Genomic DNA, 26433 nt, shown 5'->3' with positions numbered 1-26433 from the left:
TCTCTTGATCAAAGTAATTAATACTGATCAAGATGCAAAGATAAAAGCCAGACATTGGTGATGGTGACACTGACATTAAAAATGAAGTATTGTTTTTTTCATAAATAATTTAAAGATGGGTGGAATAAAAATAATCTTTAATGAATAGTGAATAATAAAGTGTTGAACAGTTATAATTCTTTGTCTCAAAGCCCAAAAGTTTACTAGGCATTCTCCTAAATGGATAAAAAGACACGATGTCCCAGAAGAGTCTACAGATCATTTCAAACATGATGTAATAGTGTGTGTGTTTGGGGGGGGGGATGTAACAAGATAATAGGGTAGGATTTGGAGGAAAAGGATAAGTTATTATAGAAGGCAAGACTGGAGATAAGAGAATGTAGGTGAGAATTTTTCGATTTAGACAAAAAATGTCAGATCTTAGAAATGTTGTGGAGGAAAATGTGACAAGATTTGTGCACAGTCTGGATTTCAGCAAATACAGTAAAATAATTTACTTTTGCTCACACTGAGAGAGACTCTGTTATACAAGAATAAATCCCGAGTAACTCCACTAAGATTGTGTGTGTTCTGATGGAACAGAGACAAGAATCTTGCCAATCATTTTCAAGTAATAAATAGTGATTGCCTTTGGACTGATATGTGTAATTTTTTAAATGTAACACAATATTATGTCTAGTTTTCTCACTTTGGTGTTACAATTTCCACTTTATGTCCTACCGTTTTTTTGTGTTTCATCTATTAAGTGTTCCATTTTAACCAGGAAAACACATTTCCTGTACATGAATTTCTGGTGGAATGCCAACCAAAATAAACCAAACAAACTAAATAAAAAAAATAAATGGTAAGTTAATGGTCTAAGCACAATCTCTTTGAAGAATCATTACACTTCCTTAGTTTTCCTCTTTTGTTTTATTGCGTAGTTTGGGTGTATGTTTCATTGCTTCAGTTTGGAAGTTAATGGATTAAGTCATTGCGTATTAAATTTGAGATTTTATCAATCTGATGCTACATGTGTGATATAACAATCCTATATTGCAGTTTAGTCCTAATAGAGTATGCAAAATTTACAAAAAATATTGGAGGAACTTTGTCTTTTTTGTGCACACAGCTTATAATTATGAGGTTATTTTAAGCACAATGAATGCATCATAGGAGGAGAGAGAATGATAATTTCTTCTAAATAGACATGCTGCATTGTGGGGGGAGGCTAATCTTTTTGTGATGGAGAATCATTTGATTAATGCTTATTAAATGGGAGGAAATTGATCAAATGATCTTGAATATCTCAACAAAACAAGGACAAATTAAAATGTACATCCCTAAAGATCCCCATTATATCTATCTATGGTAATATATTCTGTCTGTGTGAGAGCCTAAGGCTAGATCCTCGGCTGGTGAAAATTGTCATAGGTCTATTAATTTCAACTGAGCTATGACACTTTAAACAACAGGGATCAGATCCTTAACGTGTGTAAAGATTCCCTCAATTCCAGGACAGATTTTCAATGTCAACTGTGAAGCCTCTGCAGATCGGCCAATGAATTGCAGGTAAAACCCATATTTTTGCTTAAGCAGGTGGGATGGTTAGCTATGTGGCTGCCTGATTTGCACACGTAATCAGAAAATGGGCATGTAACCATGAGTGAGACTATGCCAGACTACTGGACTCTCAGGGTATCTCTTCACTGCAGAGCTAACCTGGGCTCTCAGTTGTTGCCATTAACTCTGATCCCAACCCCTCTCTTTCGCCTCCCTTCCCTGCCAGCCAGATTTAGTGCAGCTTTTAGCTCAAGATTGTTGTCTTATCCTGGGGACTGTATGCTGAAGCCTAGATGCCGTTTTTACAGTAGCTCATAACCTGCCCACCTGAGTGTTGGTAATTCTCCAATACTTTTCTTCAGTTGCCTTTCTCTGTGTAGAAAGATAGAGAAGTTCTCTCACAATTTACTGGAAAAGGCTCAGCTTACTTCAGTGCTAAAAGCCAGAGGGTATGTCCCCACAAGTTGCAGACATGGGGGTGTGCAGCATCAGTGAGGACATAGTAACTTGTGTAGAGCTACTCACACCTGGGCTAGGCTAATCCCCGTGCTCAGACCCTCCTGATGCTGATAACCCAGAAATTCTGTGTACCCTCAGTCTTAATTCTGAGGTTTTCGTTTTCTTGGAGTGGGAACAGTCCTTCAGAAAGCAGCACTAAATCTGGATCATGGTTTTTCTGTGTGAACCAGAGCATAATTAAGATCAGCAACCAAAATAAAAGCCCCAGTTAGCTCTGCAGTGAAGGCATAACCCGAGTGTCAAATAATCAGGCACAATTGCACTCACAAGTGGACAACTGCATGTGCAAACTGGGTAGCCACGTAGTTAACTACTCAGGGCTGCCGAAGCAGCCTGTGCCCACAGTGAGCCTTGGCCCCAATAGAGGAAGCGGGGTGGGGGGCAGGCAGCACCATGGAGCCAGTGCTGGGGGGAACCGGTTTTAAGCTGATCTCCCCCCCCCCCCCCAGCACCAGCTCCTGTCCTCCCAGGAGAGCGAGTAGTTGATACTCCAGTCAATTACTCACTAACATCCCAAGTCCTTTGGCACCATAGAGACTGATATATTAGGGCATAAGCTTTTGTGACTAAAACCCACTTTAATAGACAACTAGGGATTCTTCTTCATCCTCTCCTCTTTCGAGCAATTGAAGTTCAAGCAAATTCTCCTTCCACCATGAAGGTGGATCCTTGCTCACTGGAAGCTGTCAGCAATGCTTGCTGTATTTATTTGCTGGAAAGTAGTGCTAGATGTGCCTCCTTTCCCAAGCTGGCAGATGTTAGTATGCTAAAAAGAGAGGAATTTAAAAAATGGGAATGAGAGAAGAGATGAAGGTGAATTAGCGATGAACCACTTGCTGTGGAGGTAGGGAGGAATAGGGGAGCTAGTGCCTACATATTTTTGTGCACATTTTGTATGCAGTTTAGGTTGGATTTTCAGCCTTTTAATAATTGCTAAATTTCCTGGAAGCTGCACAGACCCTCCTCCAGCCTGAACCCAGTCCCGGTTGGAATTACCACGGCCAGGGAGAGGCACCTATCCCGTGGTCCTAACTCCAGCAATTTGGTGACAGGAAGAGGTGCCTCTTCTCACCATAGCCTCAGGGCAGCCTGTACCCCAAATCCCTCACCCCCAGCCTGGAGTCCCCTCAGACATTCTGGACCTTTCAGTCCCATCCCTGCCACATGAGTTTTTATGTACACTAATATGGAAGTAATGTGTGACACATCACCTCCATATTGGTGCACATAACAAAAATCATTCCGCACATGCATGGGGAAACTAGAGGGAATTCTGATCACAGGTATGTTGGGGCTGAACAAAGAGAATTTAAAAACAGGAAGATGCCCCTACCCCCAAAACATGATTTATTCTTTTGAAGAATTGCATGACTTTTAGGATGTCATATTGGTTGGAGATTGGTGAGGGGGGGTCTCACTCATGACATTTAAACTGCTGGCATTGGCAGTACTGTTCAGCTTCTGTGGTTGGTAGCTTCCCCAGTTTACTCAGATGTTTCTCACTCATCAACTGGGAATAAAAACCACCCTCTCATGTCACATAGGGTATGTCTACCCTACAAAGTTAATTTGAACTAACAGATGTTAGTTCGAATTAACTTTGATAGGCGCTACACATGCAAACCGCTAGTACGAACTTAATTCGAACTAGCGGTGCGCTTAATTCGAACTAGGTAAACATCATTCCACGAGGACTAACGCCTAGTTCGAATTAACTAGTTTGAATTAAGGGCTGTGTAGCCACTTAATTCGAACTAGTGGGAGGCTAGCCCACCCCAGCTTTCCCTGGTGGCCACTCTGGGCACCACCAGGGAAACTCTTCTGCCCCCCTCCCGGCCCCGGAGCCCTTAAAGGGGCACGGGCTGGCTACGGTGCCCGTGATAGGTGCAAGCCTGCCAGCACCCAGCCAGCAGACCCTGCACCTGGCACGGCTCGAGCCGGCCACCTGCTGCCACCCAGCCCTCCGCCTCTTCCCGGGAGAAGGCTGGCGGCTCCCGGGAGCCTGCCCAGGTCTGCAAGAGGCGGGCGCCTGCCTGGTCTAGTGCAGACATCGTGGACCTCATCCACGACCTCCGCACTAGGCACAGGAAAGTGGCCATCTAGGGCAGGAGAGCTGCCAGCCTGGCCACCCAGGAGCAGGTTTGCAAGAAAATCAGGCTGGTCCAGTGAAACCCCCGACCCTGAGCCCTGAGCTTAGAATGGCTGTACTGGATCAGACCAAAGGTCCATTTAGCCCAGTAGCCTGTATGCTGACAGTGGCCAACACTAGGGACCCTGGAGGGGATGGACCGAAGACAATGACCAAGCCATTTGTCTTGTGCCATCCATCTCCAGCCTTCCACAAACAGAGGCCAGGCATACCATTCCTACCCCCTGGCTAATACCACTCCATGGACCCAACCTCCATGACTTTATCTCACTTCTCTTTAAACTCTGTTCTAGTTGTAGCCTTCACAGCCTCCTGCAGCAAGGAGTTCCACAGGTTGACTATTTGCTTTGTGAAGAAGAACTTTCTGTTGTTAGTTTGAAGCCTGCTACCCATTCATTTCATCTGGTGTCCTTTAGTCCTTCTAGTATGGGAACTAATTAAGAACTTTTCTTTATGCACCCTCTTCACACCACTCATGCTTTTATAGATCTCTTATCATATCCCCACTCAGTCTCCTCTTTTCTAAGCTGAGAAGTCCCAGTCTCTTTAGCCTCTCTTCATATGGGACCTGTTCCAAACCCCTGATCATTTTAGTTGCCCTCCTCTCTCCCACCCTCTCTCTTCCCCTCTCCCACCTTCTTTTCCCAGTCTCCCCTAGTTTTGTTCAATAAAGAGAGTTTCTATTTTTGAACACATGTGTCCTTTATTTTGTACGTCAGGAAGGGGGGCTAGGGAGAGGTAAGTGGAAGGAGGTGAGGGAGGAATGGGGTACGAGCCCCCAATGGGGAGGACTGGGCTGGCTCTGCGGGCTCCTCGAGGTGGAAACTCTCCTGAAGCCCCTTGATTGACCCCCCCCCCCCTCCGGATGGCAGCCTGCGGCAAGTGCAGCCGGTCTGATGGCTGAGTGCTGTGATGTGCCGAGTGTGGGCACTCAGGGCACTCCAAGCCAGGACTGCTTTGCAAGCGGGGAACCCCTGAGAACTGTCTGTCTGGAGTGGGGGTCGGGTCCCTTTAAGCACAGTCCTCGGCTAGCCTGAGACAGCAGCTCCACGCTCTAAGTCCTAACCTGATGCCCTGCCGGCACTGCTTCCGGCCATCCTTAACCTCGGTTCAGGGTCCACTCAATGTGGACATGCTAGTTCGAATTAGCAAAATGCTAATTCGAACTAGTTTTTAGGTCTAGATGTACTAGTTCGAATTAGCTTAGTTCCAATTAACTAATTCGAATTAAGTTAGTTCGAATTAGTGCTGTAGTGTAGACATACCCATAGTCACCAGCACTGATAGCTGAACCAAATTGAACTGTCACTGCAAAATGTGGTTTTGGCCATGTCTGCACTAGAGCATGTTTGGCAGTATAATATATACCAGGTTCTGTACGTGAAATGAACTACACCATGGGTGTGTCTAGACTACATGCCTCCTTCGACGGAGGCATGTAGATTAGCCAGATCGGAAGAGGGAAATGAAGCCGCGATTAAAATAATCGCGGCTTCATTTAAATTTAAATGGCTGCCCCGATCTGCCGATCAGCTGTTTGTCAGCAGATCGGGGCAGTCTGGACGCGACGCGCCGACAAAGAAGCCTTTCTTCATCGGCACAGGTAAGCCTCGTGAAACCAGGTTTACCTGTGCCGATGAAGAAAGGCTTCTTTGTCGGCGCATCGCGTCCAGACTGCCCCGATCTGCCGACAAACAGCTGATCGGCAGATCGGGGCAGCCATTTAAATTTAAATGAAGCCGCGATTATTTTAATCGCGGCTTCATTTCCCTCTTCCGATCTGGCTAATCTACATGCCTCCGTCGAAGGTGGCATGTAGTCTAGACACACCCCATTAGAGGCCCTTTTATGCCAGTCTAACTGTTTCTGCTATAATCAGCAAAAACCCTACTGCAGTGTCACCAAAAATCACACACACAACCAATGTTACTATATTGATAACAATTTCTAGTATTGACCTGACCTTGGATTATGCAGTTTTGAAAACCCTGGTCAGTTACTCAATATATGCTTTAAGTGGTAGATTTGTTATGACTTTTGGCATACTGCTCTAATATTTGTAGACTAATACAATTTTTAACTTCCACTCTCTACAGCAGTTAAAGCAGTTTCTTATCTAAAATCGCTGTTTCATAAGTGAAGTTTGTGTCTGACTGTGGAGCTTGGCTCTGATTCACTGTTTATTTGGTATCCTGTAATATTCTAGACTCAGAAACTCCTATTGGGGCAGGCGTGTTCTGCCCTCAGATACATATCCAGAACACTTACTGATGTCAGTTGAAATAGCATAGTCCAGTCCAAGGTTAGAGATTGCCATGTAAATATAAAAGTAGTATTCAAAGTAGTGTGTAATATCCATGACTCAGGAATTTCACCTTTTCACTTGATAAGTTACAAATTTAGGCCAAGATTTTCACAAGTAGTTAGTTTTATATTTGGGTACCTCCTTTTTTGAGTGCCCAGCTTGAGACAGCAAGGAGAGCTCTGATTTTCAATAAGTGGTGAGCACTCCCTCCCTCTGAAAATCAGGCACCATTGAGATGTCTTAAATGGAAAGAACTCCTAAATGGTAAGAGCTAAGCCCACCAAATTTGGTATGTAGCTTCCTTTTAACCAAACCCTGACCTTGCTTTAAGTTAGGATATGCCAGGAAAATAGGACATGCCTGGAATTCGATTGTTTTCCATACAATGGCAGAGAGAGGAGGGACACAGTCCTCAGTCACCACTGGCGGGGCAGTGAGTGCTGGGGAGAGCTATCCTGCAAAGTCACCACAGGGTGGAAAGCCGCATCACCAACAGAGTGACTAGCCGTAGGTGGGGCTCTCCATTTTGCCTGCCACTAGCCCAGGTAAGTGACCTTCCTGCCTCAAACACTCCCCTGCTCCTCAGATCGGTCCCAGGGAGTGCTGCACGGTCAGGGGCTGGCCCAGGGAGCATCAGCAGGAGGCCTAAGCCCCTTTTCTTCCTCTTCCCCTGTCCTGGGCCAGACCTGGATGCCAGGTAAGTCTGCTAGTGGTATATAATGTCCTATTATGCAAAATAGAATGATAGGCGAAGCTCCATAAAGTACAGTACATCTTGCTGGAATGAAAGATGTAACAATAGTGTTCACATTACATGTGTGGATTACAAATTATTAACTATTTTCCAGAATCTTTGTGGTTAATTTAGGAAATGTTAGTAATTTTGCTGCAAATAGATTGATCAGTATGCAAGATGGTTGTTGCCGGCTGAATCATGGTCCACAGCTAAGGTAAACAGATCTGAGATGACATTTTCTGAGCAGAATACCAATGCAGTTGCATTTCTTCCCAGAGGTTTTGATGTTTCTCATATGCAGCTAAAATTTCTTTCAAGAAGGTTTTGCTCACAAGAAAGAGATTCTTCTGAAGAGGTGGGATTTTATTATATTTTATGACTTATTTGATATTTTAATTGTCCTGAGTTGGGAGCATTTAAAGGAGTGCTGCTTTTGCCTGTCCTATGTAATGATATTTTTTTCTGGCCTATTGTCTATTTAACTTTCCTGTTAATGGCATGTCTGTATAATATTAATAAAGTTGTAAAATAGTGCTGTTTTAAATTTGTACTGCTGTGTGGAATTTCTCTGGCTTTTTTTCTTTCTTTGTAATTAACATGGCAAAGTGATGTGACTAAATTAACAATTAGATTGTACTGTAGGTATTATGAAATATTCTTCATGGTGGCTATGTTGTCACCTGGCAAGTTCTAAATTCACAAATGTGACTTTTTTATTTTGGTTTTCTTAAATGTGATTGTACCAGGTTGTAAAACTCTTTCTGATCTCTTAGTGGTTGTATATCTTAATTCTTGATTTTTGAAAACCTGTTTTTTGTCCATTAACTAAAGAAGTGTTTTAATGTCTGCCTTTGTAGTACATATAAAACATGTTTATCGGTTTCTATTCAAGAGACAGGGCATGTGTGTTAACCTTAGACTAAGATTTACTCTGAAATAAATTAACATTTTGGTCAATTTGTGGATTGGCAGTCAAATCTGTAACATCTGCTTATATAAATGGCATCTCTCTGGAACAGGTGCTGGGGCTTGGGGTGGTGCGGTCTTCCTTGGCTTCAGGTGGTTTCCATTATTTGCAGGGTTTCCTTTTCAGTTCAATGACCTTCAGCGCCCCTGCACTCAGATTTAGTCATGCACTGATATTTTGTTTCCTGTTATCTATCCTGTTACAATGAATTGTAAAGGATAAAAGAATGCTGGAGGGAGCATCCTTAATGGTCCCTAATATTTAGTAGCAAATGTTGCACTTGTCATAACTGAAGAGCTTCAGAGCCCATTGAAGTCAGGGGAAGAATTGGCATTGATTTTGGTGGGCTTTGGATCAGGGCCAGTGTTATCTATGCGTGTCTTGGCCTGAAGCAAAGATTGTGTAATACGCTGATTAAAGGTAATGTTGGATAATGGTCATTTTAGATGGGAGAGAATGTGTCCTTTTGGGAATTTCAGAGCTTTACAAGAAGCAGTGGTTTCTGATTACGGTAGGTGAATGTCCTTCTCATCTGGGCACCATAAACCGTAGAGCTGCACATTGGGTCACCTGCGATCCCCTGAAATTTCTGTCTAAATGCCTTAAGCAAGTACTGTATTAGAGTGAGCTACAGCTTCAAAATTCAAATCCAGGTCCGGAGTCTGAAAGCTGGGAAGCTTGGGAGGTATTTGACATTGAGATTTTTGGCATAAGGGCCAATTTCTGGTAAGTAACATTCAACTAAAAAAATAAAAAAATACTTTTCCTCTGCAGCCCAATCCAATGATCTTGCTGCACTAAGGTTGCTAAGGTTTAGATCCTCAGTTATGTTGGAAGATAGCACACTAGATCTGTCAGGGATGGTGTAGACGGAGCGTGGTCCTGCCTTGAGGGCGGGGGGCTGGACTCGATGACCTCTCGAGGTCCCTTCCAGTCCTATTATTCTATGATTCTATGATCTTCCTCTGCAGAATAAGAACTGAAACAGGTTATTATAAAAATCACACATGCACGCACACACACACACTTACAAATCTGTTTTAGAATAAACCTTCAGACCAAATTTTATCTAATTTTGAATTTCACTTTGTGGAGTAAGTGTAACTTGATAAGTAACATAGACTTAAAACTTTATAATAAAGGCCAGAGCAAATATAAGTGTTTTATTTGTAGCTAGAATTTATTGTTATTTTTAATGCACATTTGTAAAATGTCCTTCAGTTTAAAAAAATCCAAGCATTTTGGCATGAAATACAGCCATATTCCATAGGTGGGGACATGATAGCTAAGAGGCCTACAGACGTGAACGTAATTCTAGACAGACTCACAAGGCTGATTCTGTCACCTTACTGTTTTTCTTGAGTTCATGGGACTCAGCATGAGTACATATGGCAGATCAGGGCTATGGATGACAGAGATAGAAGAGAACTATTAGGCCATCTAATCTGTTACTGAAGATTAGTCCCTACAAAACAAGTGTTTTCCTGAATCTTAATTTTAAGGCATTTGGGTATTTTTTGACTGATTTTTTTATTATTACTTAACTGTACCCTGCTAATTAAAATATCTAGTGAATTTTGTTTTGTGATTAATTTTTGTAAAGAAACAGTGTAAAAAAATACTAAAAAATAAATGGCTCACAGCTTGTATATGTTACCAAAAAGTGCACATTTCACAGGCCATCCAATAAAATTGTATAGTTCTGCAACTTTACAACTTGACAAAGCTACAAGAGCAGACATTACAAAATCACATAATATTACACAGATATAATATAGCAAAGAGAAAGGTGAGGGTAACAGGCTAAAAGGGAGTGGAGGAGACTGAAGGTAGTGAGAATGAGGAGGGAATAAATGGAGAGGTCAGGTGGAAAGGATGTCTGGAATTATTTGAGCTGTCTTAACATCCTTTATCCAACAGTAATTTGCACCTAGTTTCAGAAGTCATAAATTGCTCTCTGTGTCATTAAGTTGTTTTCTCTTTTGCTGCTAACTGAGAGAGGTCTGAATACCACTGTTCTATTCTGGGCATGAGCATATTCCTCCAATTTTGTAACGCTGTGAATTTGCAATGCAAAAGGAAATGTCTTAACTTTAAAAGAAGAGTTTGACTGAGAAACTCTTTAAAAGCTAGTGAAAATATTACTGCAGGTATTTTTCACCCTTGGGTATCCATAGTGTTCATGGTCAGATTAAATGTCCATATTTCACTTTGACCGTTACTGCTTCATACTTTAAATAAGGATTTTACGTATGCTAGATATGCTTTATTTTTGATTGCCAAAGAAAGGTCTTATTAACCTTGAAAACAGCCCAGCTCATTTCTTAATACCATTTGACTTCCATTTGTACAAATTGGGGTTGTTGGTGTGTGTGTGTGTGTGTGTGTGTGTGTGTGTGTGTGTGTGTGTGTGTGTGTTTTGCACGATTAAAAAGTGGGGAATGGGAGGACTTATAATGCATCAGTTCCTATAAGCATCAATTGCTTGAGTGTGGAATGGATGTATACTGGGGCAACTTATAGCAGGGCCACTCTGTTAGCTTCGCCTCTAGTGCCCTTTGGTGCCAGCCTCAGAAAAAGCTGGCTGTCCAGTCACATTTTTCTTGTGATAGTGGTTTCCACAGACCAGTACCTCATTCTGTGAGGCTGCATGTTGCTGTCCTTTAGGCTTCTCTCATTCATCCAAATTCTAATTACTCTGCTGCTTATAGAGCCCTATGTCCTGCTTTCGAGCATGTGAAGGTGAAGTTAATATTAAGGCCCTGATCCTGGAGGGTGACTGTTGGCAAGTAGGGATGGAAATAATTACTTTGAGAAGGAGTTTGAATCTGAACCAGTTTCCTAGTCTGACTCCCTGGAATCTCTAATGTAGTACAGTAGTTGCTGGCCAACTCCTGGGTGGATTTTCCACACCAGTTAGAATTTGCAGTCCATATTATTGAGGGGAACCCAATCTCAGCAATATAGCTTTCAAAATTTTGCCTAATCTGGATAAATTTATGCCCCATCTCTTAATTCATTTCCGTAGCTCTGTATCGTTCAGGAAGATGAGATCTAGTAAAATACTGCGTGGCTTCATTGGTAGCTCCTGTACAGTAGGGAACAAAGATACAATGAGATAGTAGGTAAATGAAATATACACAGCTTCCTGGATGCTGTGATTGTGTGTTTCCAATTGCACTCATGGTGGCTATTGACAACACTGAAGCTATTGCAAGAGTGTAATGAATTTGCCATAATTCATACAGTCCTTGAAACCACAAAGGATAGATTTGTCTTCATTTAGTAATAAAAGGAAAGAGTGTACCACGTGGATTCTTTTTTAAAGAGAGCCTTCTGTACCTCATTATCACTGGCTGCTCCTTTCATAGCGGATAACATGATTTTCATTCTGTGTTACAGAAATGGCTTCAGATATTCCTGGATCAGTGACTTTGCCAGTTGCACCGATGGCAACAGGACAGGTGAGAATGGCAGGATCCATGCCTGCTAGAGGAGGAAAGAGGCGGTCTGGGTGAGTGATTTCATTTTCTCAGTGGTGAAAGAAAAAGCTATTTGCATTCATAAGTTAAATGCATGCATGTACTAATAAGAGCCAGTGTTGTGACATGTGTTTTGGTTTTCTTTTCACCACGTATGTTGTGCTTGCAAGACTGCATTTGCTGAGGTGTAAAGGTTGTAAATTGTCTAAGCATCCAGAGTTCAGGGATCTGGCCCTCAAACCTCTGACCACATAATACTTACACAGACGAGTAATCATATTGGTCTTAATGGGATTTCTCATGTGAATATGTTGAGCAAGATGTGATTCCAGTTGTGTATGCAAACCTATTTGGTCTGAAAATTGGGGTTAGACTCTTCCAACTACACATTTTCTTCATAAATGTACAATGTAGTATTTTAATTTTCTGCTGTAAATACAGAAACTACAACTACAGCCTTTCTTAAGGTATTTTGGCTTGTCATATCCTGGGCCTGATTGGAAACCAGAACTTAAAATATCAGTGTATCTGAGAGGTTTTGGTTCAAGGTCATTTCTTAAAATGCCTGGAAGGTCTACTGGGGAAGAGGAAATCCTTTTTTTATTCAGACGAGAGGGGCTAGCTTCATGCTCCTGAAAGGGATGGGGAGGAGGGAGGGCCTTGGGTGGAAGTGGTGGGGCTAGAGACAGCCCTCACTCCTGAGTCCTTCAGCGATACCTGGACCATGCCGCCTGGGGCCCCAGTGGTGAATGAATAGTCAGGCCCCGGGGCAGCTGCCCCTTTGCTCCTCCTGTTGGCGGGCCTGATGGGAACCATTTTTTCTCATTCCTAATGTTGTCCTAACCAGGACAATATTTTGTTGTGTTTTTTTTAAACCAGTTAGCTCTGTGGCAATATCTGAGCACACTTAGTGTAGAGTAGAAGTACCGCAGGTGTTCACTGTGGAAAAATGCCTTCTTCTGTTTCCCCAGAAATAACAGTGGGAACCCATATGACGGTCAGGAGTTCATTCCCTGGAGACTTCACTTCTCTACTAGGGGAGGGCACGCTCATGTAGATAGGTCTGTTTCATGTTTGCCCCAAATGTGACCATATAAGGCCTCATCAAAAGAAAAGATCCTTCAAGTGAGGGGCATCTACTGAGAGAACCCTGACCCAATTCTTATGAGTTCTCTTCTTGTGATTGTCAGCCAAAGTATTTTGTCAATTTTAATAGTCCTGTAGGGGAATACAAGAGACAGTATCTAGGATGCCATGCCTGGCCATATTCCATATGTGAATAAAAATAGGAGAATCTGAATCTGGAATTAAACTGGCAGCCAGATGGCACACGTGGAGCACTGGTGTGATGTGCCTTTGATCTGTGCTAACTGTCCGTTGGACTTCCACATGCTGAGCTTACTGTATTAAGTTGATCTTAAGTCATGAGCTGTCCCTTTGAACAAGCTGCATTTAATATTTTAAACATTTTAATACAAAAAGCCTTTTCAAGCTTATGCTAAAAACAATTTTAAAGTCAAGATTTCATATTTTTCTAAAGGATTTGCTCTTAGGGGAAGTTCTGTATGGCCTGTGTGTACAGGAGGTCTGACTAAATTATCACAATGGGCCCTTCTGACCTTGGAATCTATGAAAAAAAGAGAAAGCTTTGACATCTTTGTAATGGATACTTTATAGAGAGTCTAACATTAACCGTCTTGGACTTTTATGTGACCAGACAAATGATCTCATTGCTGAGCAGCAGCCAGGTCAGCTACTAATGCTAATTACAATGTAGTGACTGCCAAGGATTGATGTTGCTAAATGTGAGGGCTACTGGTTATACAAATTATTGACTTGAAAGTTAAATCAAAAGGTTGTGGTCCTAAATCTTCAATATACCATTGCAAGTATCCTCTTTTGCCCTCCATCCCCTCCTCTTGCATTTAAAGGTAAACATGAGTTATTTTAAAATGTTTGGAATAGAGAAATTCTCTGAATTATATGTTGTAGGTTTGTTGCTACAACCTACAGAAGGCAATTTCGTATCCATGCATCTTCGTTCTAGATTAGAAGACCTTCCCCTAAGGTGGTGGGGAGGGAAAGCATTTTCTTCATTCTGTGTATTCAGACCTCCAGGGAAGGAATGCCTGTCATGTCTGTGTGTTCTGTCTGATGCATTGTACTTTCTCTTTGAACGACTGCTGTAATGTAGTCCTTTCATTACTCCCCTGGCAATACATCTTTGTACACCTACCTCCTTGGGCACTTTAGAATGAGTGCTTCAGATCAAACACCAAGAAATGCAGCCCAGCGACATGGCCGCCTTTCTCAACTTGGGTGTCTTTTTGAAAAGTGTGTTTTGCTTATAATTGCTGATGCACTGGCAAAATAATTTTTGAATGTGTGCCAGTTTAAGCTCATTGTCCTTCCAGAAGGTATTTCTGCAAGGTAAGGATTCCATTCCATTGACAGCTCGGAAATACGTTTTTGCTCTCTATGGCTTATGCCAAATGTTTTATGGGGAAGGAAAAAAAGCTAGAACTGCATAAGAAATTCCATTGACCAGGGCAGTAAGAGTATGTAAACTTATTTTAAATGTATTCCATTTGCTCATGTTGATTTTTAAAGCCCTTATCAGTGTAGGCACTGGCTAGATTTCAGGACTCTTTCCTCATTTTTTGGGAGGGGACGGGGGGCTAGGTATCTATTTCTTTTAAGGTGCCAGTTATTTTTGGCCTTAGGTCAGATTTTTGGGCCTTTCCTGTAATGGGTCCTAAGATGTGGAGATGGGCCCTCCGACATGGAACTTGTTTTCTACCCACACCTTCATGAATAACTACCTCAAAGCATCTCTCCCAATGTTTAAACATTACCTAAAATCCATTCTCTCCCATCTTCCCCATTTGCCCCTCCCCATTCTGTGTTTCTTGCTTAAATGTGAAAATGTTACCATGTTTTATAAGGAAGTTTTTGTGCAGGGCCCTTTATAAATATAATTATTACTCTCTGTCCCTTTCACAACAGCTGAATAGTGTGTGAAGGAAGAAAACAAGATTTATTCTTGTCTCTTCAGTGTGAGAGCTCAGGATAGCTTTAGTCACTTCTAAAAATGGGAATTTTAAATGAAGACAAAAAGTATTGTTTCTGAAATGCCATTTGTCTTCCGGGAAGTTATTTCTACTGTATTGCTGACATGCAATTTGCTCTTTCTGGATAGAAGATTTAAATCTTTTGGGGTAAGGTGAGTTTGTTGGAACATTTTTTACATGCTGTGCTTTGTGTTATGCTAAAGGATAAAACTGATTCCTTAGCCTCTTGGGTTCTGCTTCATTCTAAACAATACACATTAGTGGAAAGCAACCAGGTAGTGTCACTCACTTTAAACCCATCTAGTTTTCAAGATGATCTGAGTTTTCCATTGTCATATAATTAATGGATCTCTGATTTGCTCTTCTACATTTTCATCTTAAAAACAAAGACCAGAGTTAACGTTAACTGAGTACAGCATTTTTACAAGCCTTCTATGAACTTAAATTGCATTTTTTTTTAAAAAAAAAAAAAGCATTTTACATTTGTAATAAAATCACAATTGCACTGTAGCCAAAGAAAGCACTATGTATATATTAAAGTCTTCTAGGTTAAAGCCTGATACCACAGGTCTAGAGACACTTAGATACTACAATGATAAGCACCATATAGCTGTCTAGATTTATTTATTACCTACATTCCAGTTGCCTATACTGTGTGGAAGCTGTTTTCTATACATATGACTTGCAGTTTTAACTCCAAACAGTTTACAGTTTAAGAAATTTAGCTCTATCTAGCTGAATAAAAAGTTGCCTGACAAGTTTTGTTTGTTCTATAGGGGGTAGTCCAGGACTGAGAGAGGGGCTGGATCTGGCTTGCCTAACACTTTGATCTGATTCATAGCTATTTATATCCTGGTGCTCATGTAACTGAATTTCCAGGCAGTGGGGCAGGTAGCAGGAGCCTATTTAAATGGTGCTGGAGCTGCAATCCCTTTGCTGTGTTTTTAATTCAAAGCCTCCAGTCCCAGACAACTCTGGGAGGAGGCTAGTTCCCAGCCCCACCCCTTCCTCTTCAGGCCCTGCCTCTCCTGGGGGTGGAGCTGGCCCATGACCACGTACCAAAACTCATTAAGTGGACCCCCCTGCGAAAATTATTGCCCAACTCTGGAATTAGTCCTATGAGTAAAGGCTGCAAGATCAAGCCCTGAATACAGTTATGAAACTTTGCCTGTTTTAATACAGGTTGGATCTCCCTGCTTCAGCACCTTTGGGACTTGACTGGTCCTAGATGAGGAATTTTGCTGGACCAGGAGAGGTCATTTCTGGCTCCCCGCTGCTGGGCGCCCACCTCCTGTCCTGCCACCCTATGGGGCATCCCAGCTTCCCTGGCAGCCCAGCTAGATCATGTGCCAGCCCTCCCCCCCTCCCCCCCCCCCCCCCCCGCCCGTAGCCCAGCTGAGACAGGCAGGCCAGCTGGGTTGCATGTGCTGGCCTTCCCATCTCCCCTCCCCTGGCCCAGCTGAGCCACGGCCCAGCTGGACAGTGAGTCAGACTCTGCCCTTCTCCCCCACCTCCTGGAGTACGCCAGGACTCTCTGATCCTGCTGGACCGTGGATGTTGCTGGACCAGAGAGTTGCAGTTTATAGAGGTGCAACCTATAGTAATAAACTGAACCAAACATCATAAAGCTGCAACATTATGCTGTTGGGAAGATCCAGCTCTCAACACCCATTCTGAGTGTGTTTTGGCTGGGATCTGGGAAAGCCCACTGATGGAAGACACCCTACAAGCGGAATGATTGAAGGAGCTACATTAAATAATCTCTCTCTGTTGGTTTCCCGCAGGGCACGAGATTTGCAGCACCTGTAGTAAATCTTGCTTGTCTCCAGTTGCCAATGAGGTTAAGGAAAGATTTGCTGTATAGCCAGCAGTCCTACAGTTGACTCTTCATAGACTGACCCCTGTGCCTGTTTGGAATTCTTTTGACTTCAGTGGCACCAGCATAGGTGAAAAGAGCCAAATAAATTGCAGGGACAGGATTGCAGTAGAATTTCAACAAGGTAGCATGTCCGTTGGGGGATAATTCTAACATGCAGCTGGTCTGAGCAAATTCAGACTCTTTGGCAAGCGCTTGACTGAAGGCAGCATTGGTATGGTATATCAGGCCATGAATTAGCCATAGCCAATATCTCTGTACAGCTAGTCTCACTGGCCACTGGAGGTCACTGTTGCTCCATAAAAATACATCTGAAAGGCTCTTCATTATGTAGAAAATGATTCTGAAAAGAACTTAGTAACGATCAGTAGAGCGCAACGTAATTTTCAATGTAAACATCAATGATGAAATCAGACGTCAACCAACTTAAATACAAAAACCACATTATTTTTCTATGAGACCTTTTGAGAAAGTGGTTTCCTGACCACTTCCTTTAGAAGTGAACAGTCACTCTTACCATCAGGAAGTATTAATGTGTCTTTTCTAATGAGATTTTCAGTTCCTGTGGTTATTTTCTGCTTTTGTTCCATTTGTAAATAGATTATTGTCCTCCAAAGAAATAATTGAAAGGGCATATGGTCATTTATATCAAAACTAAGTAGAGTGTAGTAAGGTATCTGATGGAGTCTGGCCCTCATATTATGTGGTGGTTCATTTACATTTCGTGTTTTTATTCTGAAAGAAGTTATTCTATGCCAACACTCATTGGCTACGTCTAGACTGCAACCCTCTTTCAAAAGAGGCTTTTTTGAAAGATACTTTTGAAAAAGCCTCTTTTGAAAAAGAGCATCTAGACTACAACCAGTACTTTTGAAAAAGCAAGCTGCTTTTTCAAAAGAGAGCACCCAGGCAGTCTGGATGCTGTCTTTCGAAAAAGCACATTTTGCATTACATAGCTCCTTTTTTCGAAAGAGCACTTTTGAAAAAAGGTGTTCTTCCTCGTAAAATGAGGTTTTCTGTGGTTGAAAAAACTGCCGCATTCTTTTGATTTACTTTCGAAAGAACGCAGCAGCAGTCTAGATGCAGGGGTAGTTTTTTCGGAAAAAGGCCACTTCTTTCGAAAAAATGCTGTAGTCTAGACACACCCATTGTGTTCTACTCTCAATGTTTTAAGTTTTGTATTTTAAAAAATCTAGTTTTTTTTAAATTCAGTAAAACATTTTTTAATATGAAGACCTATTCTTTGCAGTTTTCTTTTGCCTTATCATAAAGAACTTGAGGGTATATGAAACCCAGAATTTCTATAAATCTTATTGCAGTTGGAAATTTCAGAAAACTTAGAAGTATTTGTGTTGTCAAACAAAAAGAGTAAAAAAAACCAAACAAAAAACCAAAACCCAACAGTGATTGAAAACAGTGATAATGGAATGTGTACCATGGGTAAGAGCCTTATGTTGAGCCTCAATCAAATCTCACTTAGATTTGTGTTAACTGGGTCTGATTATTAGTATAAATAAAGTTACATCTATAAAATCATTGTGCAATCAGAAGTAGGGATATAAGCAACTAGTCGACTACCTGATAAAGCCTAGGTTTATCAAGTAGTCCAGTCAACTAGTTGGTTCCTCTCATTGCCTCTGTAACAGAGACACTAAGTGGGGGGACAGGAAGCAGTGCTGGGGGAATCCGGCTCCCCCCAGCACCATCTCGGGGAAGGGCAGGGGAGGCACAGGTCCAACAGGGAATCCATGCTAGTGGGAACCAAAGCAGTCCCCACTGGTACCGGGACCCCTACTGCTGCGCCTCTTTTGAAATGTACAAGAGCCATGGGCGACTCTTGTACATTTCAAAGGCAGAGGCACAGCAGAGGGCCCTCCCCTTATCAACTAATCGAGTAGTCGATGGAAATTCCATCGACTACTCAATTAGCTGATTAGTCAACATTTAACATCCCTAATCGGAAGCAGGCCCCTGATGTCTCATTATACCACAGGTTCCCCATTGGTAACACGAGGATAGCAATGCTTGCCACTCTTTATAAAGTATAGGAAAATAGAGATGTAAAATAGCCTTTTAAGAAATAGGGTTTGTCGTGGCTAAAAGTCACTAAATCATTTCAATCTAGCCTAGGTCTATAGTGATTGAAAGTCATCACCATCTCATGTATGAAAGAAGCTGGAGATCTTGGTTTCTAACAGAAAGGTAACAAACCACCACAGATACAATCAATAGGGACTAATTGGTAGCCAGTTTTAGCAAAGAGGCCATGAAATGACTGGGTGTAGAGATTGACCTACTGCTCCCTCTCATGCTTTTACATGTGAACTCTTCTGACCTGGGCACAAGGGTGTGAGCAGGACAGTGCAGGGAGGTCTGTCTGACTATTGCCCCACCTGTATTATTTGGATAACAGAGAACTTCATTATGCATGGGCTTAACCCAAGGCCAGTGAAATACATGTACATGGAAAGATTCCCATTGGTATTTAGTGGGCTTTGGATGAGGCTTGAAGGCATCTGATCCTGCACATTTAAAAAAAAAAACTGCGTTCATTTAATTAAAAAAAGGCAACGTTATAGATTTTTTTGTTGATAGAATGTTAACTCTTGCCTTAAAAATGATTACTTATTAACAACAATTTTACTTTTTCAGAATGGACTTTGATGATGAAGATGGGGAAGGTCCCAGCAAATTTTCAAGGTGAGCTTTTGTACATACGTGGCTAAATTATTGGCTTTTTCGACGCAGAAAGACAATTAGCAAACTATTAATATTGACAAAGTTACAGTCACATAGGCCAAAGTGAGTTTGGTTCTCCCAGTGCTAACAGATTGGCTTGAACTTCTGTGTTGGCAAATTAGGCATATCGTAGATGAGTAGATTGTCATTTGATCCAAGCCCACAGTGTGTCAAGCCCTTCAGGAGCGATTTGATAAGCAATTTTTTTTTTCAGATTAATCTGCTTACTATAGTCAGTTTATGACACTGAGAACGGATTCTGTATCATAATATGAAATATTACATTTATCAAAGAAATAATTTCAGATGAGGAAATTTGTGATTTAGTTACAATATTCCATCTTTGAGAGATGAGCTCTTGCTATTCTTGATTGCTGAAATTGTCTTTCTGCCACTGAAAATAAGTTTTCTATTGACTGAGTTTTATATAGATTATGATAGTTGAGATTTTTAGATTGGTAATTAAAATATACTGCCAGATCTTCTTTTAAATATTATGTATCTTTAGCAGAAACATAATAGCAAAGCATTCTAGAATAGAATGTTTAATATTCCAGTAAAGTCAGAATAAAGGTTAAGTGACATTCCCATCATTCATTTTTCATTTCACTTTTGGTTACATTGTTTTCAATTTCCCATTAGAAAAATAAGGGAAACATCTTGGCTACGTCTACACTGGCCTCTTTTACGAAAGGGGCATGCTAATTTTAAACTTCGTAATAGGGAAATCCGCGGGGGATTTAAATATCCCCCGCGGGATTTAAATAAAGATGTCCGCCGCTTTTTTCCGGCTTGGGGAAAAGCCGGAAAAAAGCGTCTAGACTGGCCCGATCCTCCGGAATAAAGCCCTTTTCCGGAGGATCTCTTATTCCTACTTCAAAGCATACCCCTTTCGTAAAAGGGGCCAGTGTAGACGTAGCCCTTGTATCCTTAGAAGATGCCTCTATTCTTACTCACATGGCAGTTGGAACCATGATAGCAGCCATGTGTAATTGCAGTTGTCACTGACAGTGCTCTAGTGTGGTTTTCCTGCCTAGTGTTGACATGCTGTTGTATTAGAACCAAGTTCTAAAACCAAATCATGACTGACTTAGGCTGTGTCTTCACTTGCCACGCCAGAGAGAGATCTTCTGGTGTTTGATTTAGAGAGTCTAGTTAAGACCTGTTAAATTGAATGCTGAAGGTGACTTTAGTCAGTGCCAGTACTCCTTCGGTCAGTGTTTGCTCCTGTTGTCCTCCCCTGTCCCCCCACCCCCCACGAGAAGACAGCACCAATCTCTGCTTGAGGTAAGCCAACTCCAGCTATGTATTTTACGTAGCTAGAGTTGAGTACCTAAATCCCATCTTCCAAGTCTAGAGTATGTTTGTCCTTAGTAAGGTCATCAGAAATTCAATTCAGAAGCTGTGGAGTTGAGAGGCTATCTTATGCAACTTTTTTTTTTGTTCTGCATATTTGGATCTTCATAACAGTGAAGTACACTATAGTTGTAGTATAAGGATTGCATATTAACAACATTCTATTAGAGAAATATTCTTTCCAGATAATCAAGTTTGAATCGGATTCACTGAAATGAAGATCTGCGCTTTTAAATTGCTCAGGCAATAAACAGAAAAGATGCCTGTTGAAGTATGATTGATGTATAACCGGTAGTAAACCATGAATACTTCTGTTTGCATAGTAGGTTTTAGACTTCTATCCTCTGTAGGCTGCAGCTACTAAAATGAAACAATTATACACACTTCAGGGAGGTTAGTATTAAGGATGTTAAAATGCAGTTAATTGACTAGTCAATGAAATTTCCAAGACTAGTTGACAGCCACTTCCCCATTTCTCCTTTGAAATGTACAAGGCTCTTGTACATTTCAGAAGAGGAATGCAGAACTCAGCCTGCGGCCAGTGGGAAGTCTCGCTGACTCTGGGCTGCATGTGGCCTGCCTACTTTAAAATGCACAAGAGTCCCCAACGGGGACTCCCCAGCTGATCCTGAGTTCTGGAGAAATGCTGCGGGGAGCCCGGGATTAGCTGGGAGTCCCCAGCTGACCCTGGGCTCCATGGCAGCTGCCCCTTTGAAATGTGCGCAGGCTTCCTTTTAAAAGGGCAGCTGCTGCACAGCTGATCCTCTGCATGATTCAAAGGGGCAGCCGTGGAGCCCAGGGTCAGCTGGGGACTTCCCAGCTGATCCTGGGCTCCCTGTGGCATTTCTCCAGAATACTGACCTACACCAGCTGAGGATCTGGCCCTAGATCTCATAACAAATACTTGGTGGAGTCCTCAGCTTTGTGCCAGTATTAAAGCTTTGTGCAAAGATCTCCATAAAATAATGACCTGCGTTTGGTTGGGTCTTTATCGTTCCACAATTTGTATGTGTTATCAATGCCCTCTACTGAGTGCCATACATAGTGGATGCAGCATGCTGAAGATATCCCTACTATTGCTGTGCAACCAGGAAATTTCATGGCTTATTGTTAAAAACAGATTAATAGTTTTTTCTATAATGAGTTTTCTTTATAACTTTCTCAAACAATAAACAAATGAGCTCTAAGATGTTAAGTGAAACCAGAGGGGCATATTTTGATCTTCTTCATATTAATACATCAAAAGTGAACGTTTTTAGCCACAGGTTCCTGAGAGTTCAGAGAGTTTCATGAGAGTTCCCTTTTCCTTTCTTTTCTATCATTCCCATTGTATCATGCTTCTCTGAAATTCATTGTAATTTGCACTTGAAATTGTTGTCTTCACCTTCTACTTTGTATTGACTTTCTAGTTTTGCATAAGCCTTTTGAATTTATGTACCATGTTTTGTTTATAGGTATGATGATGATCAAATCTCTGGTGATAAGGAAAAATTTGCAAGGTAGGCGTGTTCTGTAGAGATCTTCTGCTGAGAGAAAAGAGGGGCATAGTCGTATCCAGAAATTCTCAGTCTGTGCGCCTTAGCTTAGAGAGCTGGTTATTTTGTTTCTAGGTGGGAAGATGATCAAAGTACTGCTGACGCAGAGAGGATGGCCAGGTAGGAACAAGGAAAATCCCGTTTGGACCCTTTTATTTTACATGATACCATTCTGGCTGATCACAGATCAGTAAGGTTCGCTTATCTAAAGCCTGATCCAAAGCCCACTAAAGTCAATAGGAGACTTTCGAACCACTGTTGATTTCAGGGACTTGGATCAGCCTCTTAGTACCCAAATTTAATATCCTACAAACATTTTAAAAAACAAACAGCTAGGAATTATAAATCCCAGGGCTCCATCTTTTTAAATTGTTCATTAATGTAAGTTTCCAGGATCAGACCTTTTATAACAGAAGTGTGTTCCCTCTTGCTATCTATTCAGCTCAGATTGAGTGAGTTTCAGGACAGCGTCAGATATGTTTGTTCAGCCCTTTTGCTAATATATGGATTAATGTAATATTTTAAAACTTTTATAATAATACGTAACATGAAATGTTGGATTTTTGTCAGTTTCCATGCAGGGGTTTGGTTACTTTGTGTGATTGTTTTTAACTATGCAGGGTGGTTGCAGCTATATCAGTACCAGGATATTAGAGAGACAAGGTGGGTGAGGCAGTCTCTTTTACTGGACAAACTTCTGCTGGTGTGAGAGACAAGCTTTCAAGCTTACACAGAGCTCTACTATCTAATCTATCTCTCTAATATCATGGGATCAACATAGCTATCTCCTCTCACAGACAGTCGAGAATCTGAAACACGTGCACCATTAAAGAACGTGATAAACAAAAAGGAAAGGTTGTTATTTACTGAACCAATAAGGAGTGCTATTGCAGTATGCTTGTTTAAATTGTATACAAATTGGTGCTTTAATCATAAAGGCCTTATTGACATCAGTGGGAATTGTGAATGTGGAGAGAGAACCGTATAACACACATTGATTCTGTTAGTGACTCCAACATGTAAAACCTACATATGATACCCTTTACATAGAATCATAGAACACTAGAACTGGAAGGGACCTTGAGAGGTCATCGAAAGCAGTTCCCTGCCCTCATGGCAGGACCAACACCATCTGATCATCCCTGATAGATGCTTATCTAACCTGCTCTTAAAGTTATGATCCAGACTCCATTATGATGCGCATGGTACAAATCTTTTATAGTCAAAGCCCCTGTACTAGAAAACTTCACATTCATTGAGGTTTGCTTTTATGTGCAAAAAATCATTTAATCTCGCCAGCAAACGTTAAGGGCCCAGAAAGGGGGAGGAAAGGCTCCGTGGAGATGAGAAGTAAACACTCAGACCAAGCCACAGACCCAGTAAGGTCCATTCTTTAGTAATAGTACCCACAGGGCAATAAATCATAGCTTCCCAGAAGTGTATCTTAGCACTGCCGAGATAGAGCTCAGTGAATCCTGTTGGAAGATGCTGAGGAAGACTAAGTATTGCCAGTCTATCGCAATAAGCAGCCCTCATGCTAACCTGTTTTCTCTCTGAACTAGGCCAGATCTGCAGATGCATTGAGAACTTGTTCCCCCACTGAAACAAGTAGGAAGTGCAGGTGCTCAGCACCTCAACAGGTTTAGGAATTCTGAATTGCAAAATGCAAGCTGTGCTGTATCCATCCCTGCAATACACAGTGCTAACTGCATTCATGTACCTCCCTAGTCATTGGTCAGCATCTCATAGGACCAGCTAGAGATGTAGTCAGAGCGTACTCTCAGTATGTATGGGCAATTTCTCGGTAGCTCCAATATCCAAACCATCCTGCTGTGTTAGGAACAGAGAGAAACCACACTTCGTTCTAGGAAACCTCACACTAACAATGATGGGCTATTTGAAGGTGTTCACAGTAGCCTTGTTAAGGCAGATGCACTAGGATTTGGTTGATTTATGTGCAACTTACATAGTTCTAGTGCCATTTTCTTACAGGTTTTTTTTTCCAACATTCAGGATGATCCCTTTACCTTGAGTATCCTTCCACTTGACTGATTTGCCCAACAAAGTAGAAAATTGGCAACCTGCCCTTCTCTCTCAACCTCATTGACCAATGCCTAGAGAATGCTTGGGCTTACCACACTGAGAGCCAGAGCACAGACACATTGTGGCAGTCCTACAGGTTGACCTTCCATAGATCTTGAATATGATACCTACTAAAGTAGGGGTCTGCAACCTATGGCTCTAGAGCCAAATATAGCTCAGTACGGCACCAAATATGGCTCTTTTGTCATTCCCAAAATACACACAACTTTTTAAATTAAAATGAAAAATTTAATTCAAAATTTTGAAAACGCGTAATTGCTCATGTCAAGATGGTCTTTTTTATTTGTTCTGTTTCACCTTTAATAGTTCCTTTTAACAACCATCCATCCTCTCCACTCATTGGGGATCATGTATATTCTCTTTTTATCTGATTGATCAAGAATTTTTTTCATCATCATATACAATAGAAAACTCTGTGACCCGCTAACAGTAAAATGGTGAAGAGAAAGAAAGATGAAAAGTACTGAAATTTTCAAAAGGAGTGGACAGACTTTTATGCATTTGTGGAAAGGTCTGGATCTCCACATGGTCTCATTTGTAGTGACTGTCCTCAAACAAAATCAAATTTAGAACGGCATTTCATGACAAAACTTTCAGCATTTGCTATAAGTACCCCAAGGGTGACAAGCAAAAAAAAGCCTGCAAGGAGCTGCAGCGAAAAATGAACATTGGACAAAATAGCCTGCTGGCATGGTCAAAAAAAGTGGAAGCTTAAACTGCTCAAGCTTTGCGGGCTCATACAGCATTATTCAAGACAGGAAGCCTTTCATTGATGTAGATTACATGAAGAGTTGCATGCTAAAAATTGGTCATGAACTATTTGACGAGTTTCACAACAAGGACACAATCTTACAGAAAATTCAAGATATGCCGTTATCAACAAAAACAGTTTATGACAGAGCTGTGGAAATGTTCCTTGTTGAATTGATGGGCCAAATGCAGAATTTGAGTACAGCAACTTATTTTTGGTTTGCTTTGGATGAGACAACTGATATGTGACATTATCAGTTGTGTATTCTGGAAATGCTATACATGAAGAAATGATTGCAATATTACCGATGAAAAATTGAACAAGGGACGAAGACATCCTTAAAAGTGTGATGGACTTTGTAAATGAGAAAGAAATACAGTTGGATAATCTTGTGTCTGTGTATGGACGGTGTATGTTTATGGCCAGTGCACCTAGCATGGTCAGAAAATTCAGGGGATTCCTTAATCTTTTGTTAGAACAGCTGGACTGGCCACTTTTGAACTTTTATTGCATTGTGCATCAGGAAGCACTTTAGTTCCACAAGATTGTGCACAAACTCAGAAATGTAATGGGACTGGTCATTCCCATTGTGAATTGGATTTTTGCCCTAGCCCTTTATCATTTCAGTCACTGCTCGAGGAGATAGTAGATCTGGGCATTCAGAATCTGATTCACACAGCAATGTTCGCTGGTTATCCTGTGGCAGAGTTTTGTCTCTTTTTGCCTCCTGCCACTTTTGGATAGCAAGGGTGTCAAACATACTGAACTTTCTGACTGTGACTTGTTGCTCAAGTTTTACTATCTCATCAACATTACTGCTCATTTGAATGAGTTCAACCTTAAGGGTGTGTCTAGACTACAGGGTTTTTTCGACAAAAGTGGACTTTTGTCGACAAAACTATACCAGTGTCTATACTACCGCTGAGTTCTGTTGACATAACATCAACAGAACTCGGCAGTTTTGTCTATGGTGGTAAACCTCATTCTACGAGGAATAACGCTTTTTGTCGACAGAAGGCATTATTGCATCTACACTGTCCTTTGTGTCTACACTCTCGTGTCGACAAAGTGACTTGCTTTGTCGACAGAACTGGATGTAGTCTAACGCTCTTTGTCGACAGAAGCTTTGTCAACAAAAGTCTGTAGTCTAGTCATACCCCTAAGCTACAAGGGCAAGGAAATACAGTGCTGACTCTACAGAAAGCAGTGTTTGGATTTGAGTCAAAACTGACTGTAATCAAAGATATCGAGACGGGTAGACTGTCTCATTTTGAAAGATTTCAAATGTTTCGTATCAGAGAG

At 41.5% G+C, this 26433-nt stretch overlaps 1 protein-coding gene across 6 annotated transcripts in view; it reads left to right on the top strand.

Annotated features, from left to right (window-relative positions):
* Positions 1 to 26433, top strand: part of ARNT2 (aryl hydrocarbon receptor nuclear translocator 2) — a 172804-nt gene that overhangs the window by 31923 nt on the left and 114448 nt on the right. For 2 of the 6 annotated variants that reach the window (XM_075897104.2, XM_075897103.2), the window contains exons 2-5: positions 11621 to 11732; positions 19300 to 19347; positions 22197 to 22241; positions 22353 to 22397. In XM_075897104.2, coding sequence (XP_075753219.1) covers positions 11621 to 11732; positions 19300 to 19347; positions 22197 to 22241; positions 22353 to 22397 — 250 coding nt within the window. The remainder of the gene's footprint in view (positions 1 to 11620; positions 11733 to 19299; positions 19348 to 22196; positions 22242 to 22352; positions 22398 to 26433) is intronic. The other 4 variants (XM_075897106.2, XM_075897105.2, XM_075897109.2 and 1 more) reach the window with 2 other exon arrangements.

This window comes from Pelodiscus sinensis, chromosome 14 (genome assembly GCF_052426305.1).
Source record: "Pelodiscus sinensis isolate ZL-2025 chromosome 14, ASM5242630v1, whole genome shotgun sequence".
In the NCBI taxonomy this organism is placed as follows: Eukaryota; Metazoa; Chordata; order Testudines; family Trionychidae; genus Pelodiscus; species Pelodiscus sinensis.
Note: the sequence above shows the minus strand (reverse complement) of the source record. Positions and strands in the feature narration are given on the sequence as shown.